This window comes from Acinonyx jubatus, chromosome C1 (genome assembly GCF_027475565.1).
Source record: "Acinonyx jubatus isolate Ajub_Pintada_27869175 chromosome C1, VMU_Ajub_asm_v1.0, whole genome shotgun sequence".
Taxonomy (NCBI): Eukaryota; Metazoa; Chordata; class Mammalia; order Carnivora; family Felidae; genus Acinonyx; species Acinonyx jubatus.
Genome location: NC_069381.1, coordinates 125,208,200 through 125,221,514, shown reverse-complemented (window position 1 = coordinate 125,221,514; position 13,315 = coordinate 125,208,200). Strand labels below are relative to the sequence as shown.

The following is a 13,315-nucleotide window of genomic DNA, read 5'->3' as shown; positions in this document are numbered from 1 at the left end:
AGGATCTAGCTTGTGCTTAATAAAGGTTAACACTGATCTGATGACTACATCATCTGCCCTTTGTTGTCCTCTCCTAGATGCTGGACCTACCGTCAGCCCCATGCAGGAGGAGGAAGTTCAATTCCTGGGGTTAACACTAGGTGTGACGGAAGCCCAAACAGCTTTGTATGTACTCTTTTCTCTTGTGATTCTTGGCGTCTGCTGTGTGACATTTCTGTCATACAAGTACTGTAAGCGCTCCAAGCAAGGGAAAACACAACCAGGCCAACAGGAATTGAACACTCTTTCTGCATTCTGACCCATGAGTTCCCACCTACTCCAGTTCTGCAAAACAAATCTAGTTTGTATGCCTTCGCTGCCCACAAAACTCCCTAGGATCTTCTGCCCACAGCAGACTTCTTCATGAAGGCCTTCTGCACTGTTGGAGACTAATCTTGAAGGCTCTCCAGTCCCTAATGAAAATGGAAATATCTGCATCCTGTCCCAGTATCAGGAATTCATTAAGGTATTGAAGACCCTGAGCCATGCAGAGGTGCAGGCACTGAACTCATCTGGTGGGTCTGTGAGCCACTTAATTTAACTGGGCTGTTTTAAGGTTCAGAAACTTTAAAGGTGGAAATATGAGTAAAAACTAGAGCAGTCCTTTAAACAAAAAATCAACTCCACTGTGTAGATGGACTCCAATGTCATCTCCTGCCCTGTCTTCAGACTCCCTCTCAGCCTCATACCTTGTGTTGCTCAGAAAAGAAAAATGGTACTGTGAGCTGTGTCCTAGGTCCTATGGCTGCTTCTCCTTGAGAGGGGAGGTTCTCCTTGAGAGAGAAGGTATGCAGTCACACAAGCTCTCTGGGGCTTCTAAGCTTTTCCACCAGATCAAGGCTTTCTGCTTACATTATATATTCCACTGGCAGAGACCCTAACATACAAAAAAAGATGACCTCTGAATGATCCTTTATCCCCATCATAGCCACCTTTTTGTCTTTCTTGTCTCTCCCCTGTCCAGGACTACTTCTAAGGACCCAAGTATGGCTTACAAGGCCCAGGTGATCTGCCCTCAGTTCACTTAGCCTGTTTCCTTTCTTCCTCTCTCAATCTGTGATAATTCTGAACCTCGTGTAAGTCCTTGACTAGCTCATCTTCCTTTGTGTATTTGCAAATAGCATTCTTCTCCCTAGGATGCCCTTTCTCCTGAAATGCCTTCAAGTCTCAGTGCAAATAATGCATTTTTCCCTCAGCACAGCTTCCCTGAATCCCCAAAACACTTCTCCCTTTACTTGGCTTGTAAATACACCCTATTACAGCTAGTCCATGTTATGCTGGAGATGGATATTTCTCTACTCTCAGCTTCTTGAGGATAAAGGACCATGTCTCACTGTCTCTAGCAAGCACATTTTGGAGATCAGGCATAGAAAGCACACCTGATCCTTTTGTGTGTTTATTTACAAAACACACCCAGAGTAGTGGTGGGAGTACAGGAAGATGTGGTCTTTATCAGTTCCCCTCAAATATGCTAATAATAATAAGATAATCTCAGTATAGAATATTTTAAAACCTATTTGGTCTATACATTCTTTCTAGATATCTTGGAGAATGCTATTTAAAAATAAAATGTGGTTTTCAACTAGATTTAAAAAAGTGATTACGGGATGGCCTGGCTGGCTTGGTCGGTAGAGCATGCAACTCTTGATCTCAGGGTCATGAGTTGAGCCCCACATGTGGGGTGGGGTCTACTTTAAATAAATAAATAAATAAATAAATAAATAAGTAAGTAAGTAATCATACCTGAAATTTTGTTTCTTGTAGGCATTCTTTCCCTGAATTTGGTGTATCCGTAGAAAATTCCTATCCAATGTTTCACTGCCAGGGGCCCCAACCTGACAATTTGTGGTATACAAGCATTTTTCTCCGAGGGTAAAGACGGTTCTAAAACTGATATTAAAAATACTTCTTAGGCAGAAAGACTCAGTATTATATAAGTGGTCAATTATATCTAAATCTTAAATTCAGTGTTACTTTTTTGGGGACAAAAAATGTATAAAGAGCCAGAATAATCTGGGCAAAAAAAGAATACCAAAACATTATGAAGTTAGTTGTCAAAAACAGCTTGGTAGCAGAGGGAGAAAAGAAAAGAGCAACAAAAGAAGAGAGTATATAATAAACCAACTACATGTGAGCATTAAGTACATGACAACGATGGCATGCCACATTAGGGGGGGAAATGGGAGTAGTTCATAAATGGTGGTGGGGTCAAGAGGTTAGCTCCTGAGGATGTTAGCCACAGGGAAGGCTAGGAGAATACTAGGACAGCTGGGTGATTTTTTTTAAATTAATTTTTAAAGAAAGGTATTGATAAGCAAGACTTAGGACCCAGAGACCATCAAGAAAAACACCCATAAATCTGATCACATGAATATTGTGGCAAAAACTTAACAACCAACATACTCGTCAAAAGATAAAAGAGGGAATAATATTTATAGCATATGCTAGACAAAGGGCTATTTTTCCTTATATACACGGAATTTTTAAAAATCAATGAAGATGAAAAAATAAAAATTGGCAAATACAGGCATTTCTCAGAAAATTAAAGTAACCAATATTAAAAGATGTCCCACCTCATTTGTGATCAACACAATGCATATAATTTTTCATCTACCACGGATAAAGATGAAAAAGTGTAACAGTGTTGGTAAGAATGTGGGGAAATCAACATTCTCAGTCACTGCTGATGGGAGGCTAAATTCCAAGAACCTTAAAAGGAGGCAATCTGGCAGCATCACTTACAATTCAAAATTGCAAATACTCAATGACTCAATTATCCAAACATATCCTACAGATATATTTTCACAGCTAAGAAGGCAGATACCGTCCCAAAGATGCTCACTATAGCAATATTTCTAATAGAAAAACAAAAACAAAACCCTGTAATAACTAATGGATGCCACCAGAAAATGGATGGTTAAGTTAGCGTATATTTATAAGTAAGCTGCTACGCAGCCATTAATAATGAGAATGAGGTAGTTATGTGTTGATAGGGAAAAGATCTTCACGACTGTGTAAGTAAAGGAGCAAGATACAGAACATATAATATTGTTACAAAATAAAGATCACATTATTTGCTTGTATATGCATAAAGCTTTTCTGTAGATTACAAAATGTGACTAGAGGTTACCTCTTGGGAATAGGACTGGGGGTAAGATGCAAGGAAAGATACTACATTTTCATCTTACAGCCTTCTATATACTGTTTTGAATTTTTTTACCAAATACACTTTTTAAAATATAAAACTGAGGAGGGATCCTCCTACTCAAAGATAATGAACCATTCTTTTATGTGTTTCTCTGAGATGTATATTGAACTTTTTTCAAGGCAAACTGACCTGAGATACTCCAAGTTTCTACAAGTATATTTCTAATAGTTACTAGCAGGGTCACACCCATTTGAAAGATTTTGGTTTTTTAAAATCACGTATTGCTATATATTAAGATTACAAACCTTTACTCCAATGGGATGCTTAGTGGAAATTTTTCTTTTTTCAAACTCACTTTTTAAGTTATGCAAGTAATACGATCATTGCAGAAAATCAGAAAATCATGAAAACCTACTAGGGTGCAAAAAGAATTAAAAGCACATAGAACACTCCTACTATTGTTAATGTTTGGCTGTTTTCTTTACATTATGTTAATACGTGTACTGTCTATTTCAAAGCTGAGATCACAACATACCTACAACTCTGTATTCTGCTGTTTTCTCCTAACACATAACAGGTACTCAATGACTATACAGATGTTACACTGAATTGATAAATACTGTACCATTTATCCTTATCAAAAGTTAATTATTTCTGCACAAGGCATTTAGTTGGTATAAGACTTAATGAGTATGTTTCTACCTAAACTTTGTCTACATTTATGATCATTCCTTAGAAAAACTGATCAAGGAATTTGAAACATTTAAGGTGCCGATGTTTTCCAGAAAGTGTATAACCAGTCTTCATTCTTCCCAACATGACTGCCTGGCTGTTTCCTTGACAACAGTATTACCATTTTTACAATTCACTGTATTTCATAGGTAAAAAACAAAATTTTCTAAGAATATTTCTTCCTCCCATTACAAAATTAAGTCAGTCTGTATCTTCACTCAAAAGCACTGCCTTCTAGTCTAAAAATGGAAGGTTAAAAAAAGAACTGTCAAGTTTACTCTCTTTTTCAAATATCATGAATTTAGTGCTCTCTAATACCAAAAACATAGGGAGGAATTATCATATAAGTCAGGTTAAGAATCTCTTTAAAATTCTGGGGCGCCTCGGTGGCTCAGTCGGTTAAGTGTCCAACGTTGGCTCAGGTCATAATCTTGCAGTTCGTGAGTTTGAGCCCCATGTCAGGCTCTGCACTGACAGCTTGGAGCCTGGAGCCTGCTTTGGATGCTGTGTCTCCCTCTTTCCACCCCTCCCCGGCTCACTCTCTCCCTCAAAAATAAACATTAAACAAACAAACAAAAAAAGAATCTCTTTAAAATTCTTAAGAATAACCAGGGGTGCCTGTGTGGCTCATTTCGGTTGAACTTCCACCTCTTGATTTTGGCTCAGGTCATGTTCTCACAATTCATGGGTTCAAGCTCCCATGTCAGGCTCTGCATTGATAGCATGGAGCCTGTGTCTGTGGGAATTCTCTGTCTCCCTCTCTCTGCTACTCCCCCACTCACTTGTGTGTACACTTACTCACAAATAAACGTAAAAAAAGATTTTAAAAAATTCTTAAGAATAACTAAATGAGGGGTGCCTGGGTGGTTGGCTCAGCTGGACCTCTCAATTTCAGCTCAGGTCATGATCTCATGGTTTGTTGGATGGAGCCTCATGTGGGGTGTCTGTGATGACACCACAGAGCCTGTTTGGGATCCTCTCTCTTTCTCTCTGCCACTCCCCCAATCATGCTCATTCTCTCTCAAAATAAATAAACTTAAAAAAAAAAAAACTGAGGAAAAGGCCTATCTTTATTCCATACTTCTTGTCCTACATAGGTACTTTAGATCTGTGAAATTTGTCCAGAGCAAAACTTCACAATAAAGGTGAGAGACTAGTTGTAATTTAAGAGCTGTTTTGCATCTGATGAGAACATGGAAGGTAACATTAAGCAAACAACGTGATGGCTCACTGACAGGATGGACACTAACACGGCATCAACATTTATCAGAAAATTTCTTCCTTCACTGATAATTAAAGTAGGGTGGTCACAGCTACTTTCCCGACTTAGCTCCAGGGCAGTACTGGAGGGAAAAACTCACACACGTGACCTCAAGAGATCCCTACATGACAAAAAGATGCCAAGATACCAAAACTTAAAGCAAAACTAAAATCATTTCGATTTTTGGAAAAGATTTTTTTATTCAGTGTTTAAGATTAAAAACTACAAGATTTTGCTTGCAGCTGATGAGCAAAAAGAGAAAAATTAAACATAAATTATCATCTGATTGACTAGTTAAAATGTTCTGACCCAGAGTCAAATTACTCAGTGACATACCAGTTACTTGGTGTGGACTTAGAAGTTCTGGAGCAAAACAGCTTTAAACAAAACGCATCATCTGACAGCATAGGGCTAATGGGTATATGAAATACTGAGTAAGAAAGCTGATAAAGGGAGGCTGTGGCAGACCTTTTGATTCTTTTAGGCTTCTAGCAGTTGGTTACCATACGCAAGGACAGTTATTTCATCTCCTGACTTGTCTGAGGAGTTAAACAACTTTAACCCACTAAGCAGGGATAGAGAGACACTTTATAGACCAGTTGGAAAAGGAAAAAGCAGTCCACTTCTCCAGTAGAATTTTAGTTGAATTAAATCATAAGAGAAACAATGATTATTGCACATACAGTACTTGTCACACTACATCTGTTGAGTAGAGTTTCCATTCCAAGTGTTGTTTTCATCTTCACCATCATCTTGAGTCCTCAATCTGTAGATCTTCCCCTCCTTTTTAAAATCTTCTCCCCGTTTCTCCAGCACTCTTTTCCTGACTGGTTCCCTAATGTAAGAGGGACAAAAGAGAAGGCAAAATGAAAGTGAAAACAACAGTAATACAAAACTGTTTCCTTTAAACTTCCATTAGTACAGGCAGCTGTATTTTAAGGAAAGTCCATGGGAGCTGAAAAAATAATTTTAAAGAACAAAAATAAAAGCCCACACAGCAAGCTGTGCTACATAATAGTAATTCAGGATTAAATGGTTCTACCCATTGCTCAGTAACAGTTCTAAAAGTCAGGACTAATAAGACCTAGTCTGAATGCTGTTCCCAGTCTAGAGAAGGACTTCCCGGTATCCACATTTGAGTGATGTATTAAGGATATAACTGGTCTTTCTAATAGTTATAACAGAAACTAAGATAAAGGCTGAATCAGCCCAATGCCAGTATTTACATAAATCTTCATCTAGAGAGTCAACAGGACATGAGACTAAGGATTCTCCTTACTGATGGCACACAGAGGCAAGGATTTTCATTACTAATTACAGAGGGTTGGCGCATTTGCTATAATGCCTATTAATGGCTTAACAGTATAGTGTTTAAGAACAAGAGATAGTAATTATAATAAATCATGCTATAACTTACTAGAAAAGCTATAATCCCAACTTCTAGGAAAATATTTCCTGTTAACCTGCTTCAAATATGCAGAATCTTTAACAGAGATATAAGCTAAAACCATCAGTGGTTAGAATTACCATTCTAACCCTGGCCATCAGCAATAAAAAGTAAAGCCTCCTGGTTAAGGGACTAGTTGAAAATAATTCTCTGAAGAAGGGACTGTTTTCAAGTGAATACCATTTCCTCAGTTTGATTTTTCTCTGAATGACCCAGAGAAGACAGGGAGCAGATCAAAGAACCACCAGGGCTTAAAATTATCTGAAGCACAATGACACCTCTAAAAAAACAATGTATGAGGAGCACCAGAGTGGCTCAGTCAGTTAAGCTTCCAACTCTTGATTTTGGCTCAGGTCATGATTTCGTGGTGGTGAGAATGAACCCTGCATTGGGCTCTGTGTTGGGTATGGATTCTCTCCCCCTCTGCCCCTTCCCCGTTTGTGCTGTCTCTCTCTTTCTCTCTCAAAAAAAAAAAAAAAAAAGGAACTGAATAAATGAAATACTAAAACCAACAGAGGTGGAATTGATTTCGGTGGAGTAGGCTTTAGAAAGACAGCTGACGGTCAGAGTGGCTAAAATGAACAAATCAGGAGACCACAGATGCCAGAGAGGATGTGGAGAAACGGAAACCCTCTTGCACTATTGGTGGGAACACAAACTGGTGCAGCTGCTCTGGAAAAGTGTGGAGGTTCCTCAAAAAATTAAAAATAGATCTACCCTATGACCCAGCAATAGCACTGCTAGGAATTTACCCAAGGGATATAGGAGTGCTGATGTATAGGGGCACTTGTACTCCAATGTTTACAGCAGCACTTTCAACAATAGCCAAACTATGGAAAGAGCCTAAATGTCCATCAACTGACGAATGGATAAAGAAGATGTAGTTTATATATACAATGGAATACTACTTGGTAATGAGGAAGAATGAAATCTGGCCATTTGCAGCAATGTGGATGGAACCAGAGAGTATTAAGCTAAGTGAAATAAGTCAAGAAGAGAAAGACAGATCCTGTATGTTTTCACTCATATGTGGATCCTGAGAAACTTAACAGAAGACCATGGGGGAAGGGAAAGGAGGGGGGAAGTTACAGAGAGGGAAGGAGGCAAACCATAAGAGACTCTTAAATACTGAGAACTGAGGGTTGATGGGGAGTGGGAGGGGAGGGGAAAGTGGGTGATGGGCATTGAGGAGGGCACCTGTTGAGATGAGCACTGGGTGTTGTACGGAAACCAATTTGACAATAAATTATATACAAAAAAAAAAAAAAAAGAAATACAGCTGAGAAACTCAGGTAGTGAGCTTCCCAGGAAAGATGACAGAGTAAAACTTCAGAACATTTAGGGTTTTTTCTCTAAGTAGAAGGATGGCCGATTACCCATAAAAGTGTTCATTTTGAATAAGGTACTGGGCATTACTAACACATTTAGCAAACGGGGTAAACACAGATACCTTTTCTCTGAGTTGCTAGATGAAGCAAGGTTTGAGGGTTCCGATGCCGCCGCTCTCACAGAAGTCTGTGCAGGAGGGTTACTAAATAAGAAGTTGCTAATCAATCTCCAGATGGCAAGGAATGGGTAAAGGACTGTCCCCAACAACGTCCAAAAGTCTCCACTGGAAGAATGTACCATGGATGTAGTTGGTCTTCCTGCCTAAAAATTAATGAATCAATCTCAATAAAGGCTACATGAGCCCCATCACGTCACACTCAAGGTTCTAGATGAATCTTTATCTGGAAAAGGAAAGTCTCGTTGATTTTAGTTTACTGTAAACAGGTAAAATTACTATCTTCTGCTATTTTTCAGGTGTATATTTTATATAAACTACTGGGAACTCCAAGAGCTGTTTTTTAAAGGAGTAATCACTACAGTGAAACTAGAAAGTAGTTCTTGAAGCAATTATTTTTATAAGAACTAAACTTTGTAATGAAATTAACAACTTTGGAAGGAAAAGTCTTCCTTGATGATTAAAAAAAAGAGGGAAAGGCTTCAACAAAACCTCAGTGAATACAATAAATCCTGATTACTGGAAGGTTGTTTTAGGTGTGGAGTTCTGGTTCAGAACCAGGAAAACTATCCTAATCAAAATATAGAAGACCCAGGCTCTCATACCATCTCTGGCACTTAGAGGATGCCTTGGCAAAATCATTTAAACTTTCTGAGTCTCGGGGTGCCTAGGTGGCTCAGCTGGTTGGGCATCTGACTCTTGATTTCCGCTCAGATCATGATCTCATGGTTCATGGGATTGAGCCCCACCTCCAGCTCTGCGCTGACAGCATGGAGCCTGCTTGGGATTCATTCTCTCTCTCCCTCTCCCTCTCCCTCTCTCTCTCTCTCTCCCCCCCTCCCTCCCTCCCTTTCTCTTTGTCCCTCACTCTCTCTCTGAAAAGAAACATTTTTTAAAAATTAAAAAAAGCGGGGCGCCTGGGTGGCGCAGTCGGTTGAGTGTCCGACTTCGGCCAGGTCACGATCTCACGGTCCGTGAGTTCGAGCCCCTCGTCGGGCTCTGGGCTGATGGCTCAGAGCCTGGAGCCTGTTTCCGATTCTGTGTCTCCCTCTCTCTCTGCCCCTCCCCCGTTCATGCTCTGTCTCTCTCTGTCCCAAAAATAAGTAAACGTTGAAAAAAAAAATTAAAAAAAAAAAAATTAAAAAAAGAACTTTCTGAGCCTCTTTGCTTCATCAGAGATTAAAACACTGTTATGAGGATCAAATGTGATTTATATGTTTAAAAAATTAATGTTATTTTTATGTCAAAATAAAATCTTTTTTAAAAAACTTGGTAAACAGACAAATCATACATAAATAAAAGACACTAAATCTGGGGCGCCTGGCTGGCTCAGTCAGAGGAGTGACTCTTGACCTTGGGGTCATGACTTTGGGCTCTATATTGGGTGCAGAGATTACTTAAATAAACTTAAAAAAAAGCACCACTAACTCTATTCATTAGACAGATACGCTGCATTTTCTTCTCCTACTGGTCATTTCATTTATATACATGAAAACAGATGAAGAAAAAGTTGAAAACTAAAATTTATTTATTTAGTGTCTCACTAGCAGTACAAATATAAAATGCACAGGTTAACAGAACAATAAGTTGACCTAACATTTTTGGATAATGTGAATTTAATTATCCATAGTACATCTTTCATGTTCCCTTCTGCTAATTATAAGAAATGATCAAAAGTAGGACAAATGGATTTAAAGATAGAAAAAATATGTATGTATATACATACTGGCAACAGTACCACTGAAGCACTTGGGGCAAGTTCCAAATCCAGTAATTTCTTTTTATAATCTTCTTTGGTAAATTCCCTCCTGGGAAACATAGTTGCTAGTGAAAAATTACCATAAGTGTTGCCGACAGTCTGTAACATAACAATAAGTTTAAAACCTTACAAAGGTGCCCTTTTAAAGTAAGATATTACATAGCCATATGCATCCAAAATGACTGCTATAATTCAAATTACCTTAATTTTAAAGTTCATTCAAATGTAAACTCAAAAAAACTTTATAAAAACTTTGTGCTTTAACAAGTAGCTGAAAGCCAGCAAATCCTAATAGTACCTAAAAGCTTTTACAACTCAAAAATGACCACAAAATAGCAAGAATATAGTTCCTAAAATAGGGGTGCCTGGGTGGCTCAGTTGGTTGGTTAAGTGTCCAATTCTTGACTTCAGCTCAGGTCACGATCTCACAGCTCTTGAGTTCAGCCCTGCATCAGGTTCCGCACTGGTGGCTTGGTGCCTGCTTGGGATTCTTTGTGCCTCCCCCAACTGCCTATGTGTGCCTGCTCTCTCTCTCTCAAAATAAATAAAATAGGGGCACCTGGGTGGCTCAGTCAGTTAAGCTTCTGACTTGATTTCGGCTCAGGTCACAATCTCATGGTTCATGGGTTCAAGCCCATCGTTGGGCTCTGAGCTGACAGTGTGGAGCCTGCTTGTGTCTCCCTCTCTCTCTGCCCCTTCCCCACTCATGACCTTGTTCGCTCTGCCAAAAAACAAACATTTAAAAATAAATTTTAAAAAAACCCACCTAAATAAAGTGAATAAAAATGGACAATTATATATCTCTTTTAAATACTACTGCAGTTTGCCATTAGTTTTCACTATACTTTGGCAAACTTCTATTACTCTCTCCAATATACATCTGCATTCCCTATTAAAAATTTGGAATAGTCCAGAGCTTTCCTCATATACAGAACATGAGTTTCACCTCTTCCTTATCTCAAAAAGTAAATGGTCTATAGTCAATTCATGCTACACATACATTCCCAGAACCAGGAACCTACGCTGGGCAGCACTGCAATCACCTTCATCATTTTAAGTCACCTCTACTTGTAAAATCTGTACTTGTAAAATCTCTCTCCCTAGAAGATTTCAAAGAAAGAGACTAACACTTATGTTTCTGTAATTCTTTTTTTTTTTTTTTTTTTACTAGAGGTCATATACATACCTCTTGCTGTTGTCACTCTTAACATGAGGTCATGCAAAAATACAAAATTAGGTTACTGTACTGAGACAAATTTCTAATAGGACTGATGTAAAGACTTTTTTTCCTCATGTGGCTTCCTCTTTACTTACCTGTGACAGAGGTGGTTAAGACTCAGACCAGGAGTAAGCACTCCCTTTTGTGAGGGCCCAAGTGAAGCTCCAAGGTAAAAGAATAAAAGAACTATTGGGGGTTGCTTCCAATTTAAGCTTAAGGAAAAAGACTTCTTAAAAATGTTTTTATACTGCACAGCCCAGCTCCACAGTGGAGGAAGGCAGACAGCTTTTAGGTATCCTCTCAGGATCCGTAAGTGAGACAGCGGACTAAATGGGGAGAGGTGGTCTAAGGGAAAGATCTGAATCCTAATTTTGACCTTAAAAAGATACAGGAGACAAACAGTGGGATATATGATAAGCCTAGAACCTGAAGGACATCTGATGCCTAGAATCCATTTTGAATAAGGGCTCAATCAGAGAATAAAAACTACAGTTGAACCTTGAACAACATAGGTTTGAACTGTGTGGGCGCACCTATTCAAGGATTTTTACAATACAGAACTGTAAATGTATGCTTTCCTCCTTATGATTTTCTTAACATTTTCCTTTCTCTAGCTAACTTTATTGTAAGGAAACAGTAAAGAATACATATGATAAAAAATATGGGGCACCACGGTGGCTCAGTCAGTTGAGCATCCAACTCTTGATTTTGGCTCAGGTCATGATCCCAGGGTCGTGGGATCAAGCCCTGTGTGAGGCTCTGCACTAAGTGTGGGACCTGCTTACAATTTTCTCTCTCTCCCTTTACCCTTCACCCTCATTCACATGCTCTCACTCTCTAAACAAAACAAAACAACAACAAAATGTGTTCATCAACTGCTATTGGTAAGGATTCTGGTCAACAGTAGGCTGAGTAGTTCAGTTTTCACAGAATTGGAAGTTACACGTGGATCTGACTGTGCAGGGGGCTGGCACCCTTTAATACACTGTTCAAGGGTCAACTGTAATTTGAAATTACTCATATCTCATTTTCTGAGAAATATAATTTCACACTCTTTCAGCTTTTGAGTAAGGCCACATTCTGGAAGTAAATTCCTGAAAAAGATACTTGAAACCAAATAAAGATTACTGATCTTTAGGCTTGGCCTTTGCAGGAAAATGGCAAGCCCCAAAGCGACCTGCAGAGAATGTGGAGAGAGAGGAAGAAAAATTGCATCTTTTTACAGGAAACAACTACCTCAGATTAGACCTTTGGAAAATCACTTGCTTTTCATTCCTCCAGCTGAGTGTATGACGCAGTGAGAAAAGTTTCCAAAGCGTACCATATCAGCAAATCCCTACTTCTGTGCAACAGATATGCTTTTCCTATATGACACTAATACATGATGGAAGCCCCCCCAAGCCCCAGAGGGGCTTGGGGGTGCTTCCCTCCTGGGGATAAATCATGACTTATTCACACTCTACAAATCAGATGTGGAGATTTTCCCCTCCTACATTTTAATAACCTATTCATCTACCTTTACTACAACTCAAGACAAGACATAAATTTACCTGGGCAGCAAACTGCCTTGCTTCTTCTAGAGGAGCATCAGAAGGGAACTGATTTGTAAAAGAAGAACCATCAGGCAGACGAAACTGAATTCGTGCAATAGTGCTATGAAAAAAGAAAATTAAAATCAGTATCTTACCTCACCTTATTTTCAAACAAGATCATTGTGAGAAAATGGAAATGCAGATGTACAAAATGAAAACAGGTTTTTTTCCTCTGTGTCAGACCTCTTCATTTATTCTTTTTAGTAACAGCTTTATCAAGATACAATTCACATAAAATTCACCCTTTTAAAACATACAATTAATTTAGTGGTTTTTATTATAGTTATAGTTGGGCAACCATCACCACTATTTAGCTCCAAAACATTCTCATCACCCCAAAAAGAAACTAAACCTATCAGCAATTACTCCCTATTTCTTCACCTAGCCCTTTGGCGAGAAGCACTGCGCTTTCTGTCTCTATGAATTTGCCTATTTCCGGCAATTCATATAATGGAACATAGAATGTGTGACTTTTGGTAACTGGCTTTCACGTACCATTATTTTCTCAAGGTTCACCCATGTCGTAGCATGTGTCAGCTACTTCATTCCTTTTGACTGCTGAATAATATTTATAATACTATCAGTGGTATAGAAGGCTTCCAAAGTGTCTACAT

General features: G+C 38.8%; 2 protein-coding genes across 3 annotated transcripts in view; one reads left to right on the top strand and one right to left on the bottom strand.

Annotated features, from left to right (window-relative positions):
• The window catches only part of LCT (lactase), a 56,608-nt gene extending 49,521 nt beyond the window's left edge, over positions 1–7,087 (top strand). For both annotated transcript variants that reach the window (XM_027055873.2, XM_053214970.1), the window contains exon 17: positions 78–7,087. In XM_027055873.2, the coding sequence (XP_026911674.1) occupies positions 78–298 (221 nt within the window). In that variant the 3' untranslated portion in view covers positions 299–7,087. The remainder of the gene's footprint in view (positions 1–77) is intronic.
• UBXN4 (UBX domain protein 4) overlaps positions 5,361–13,315 on the bottom strand; it is a 42,662-nt gene continuing 34,707 nt past the window's right edge. Inside the window, exons 10-13 of the mRNA XM_027055890.2 lie at positions 12,660–12,762; positions 9,858–9,989; positions 8,078–8,277; positions 5,361–6,015 (exon numbers count right to left, since the gene is read on the bottom strand). Coding sequence (XP_026911691.1) covers positions 5,877–6,015; positions 8,078–8,277; positions 9,858–9,989; positions 12,660–12,762 — 574 coding nt within the window. The 3' untranslated portion in view covers positions 5,361–5,876. The remainder of the gene's footprint in view (positions 6,016–8,077; positions 8,278–9,857; positions 9,990–12,659; positions 12,763–13,315) is intronic.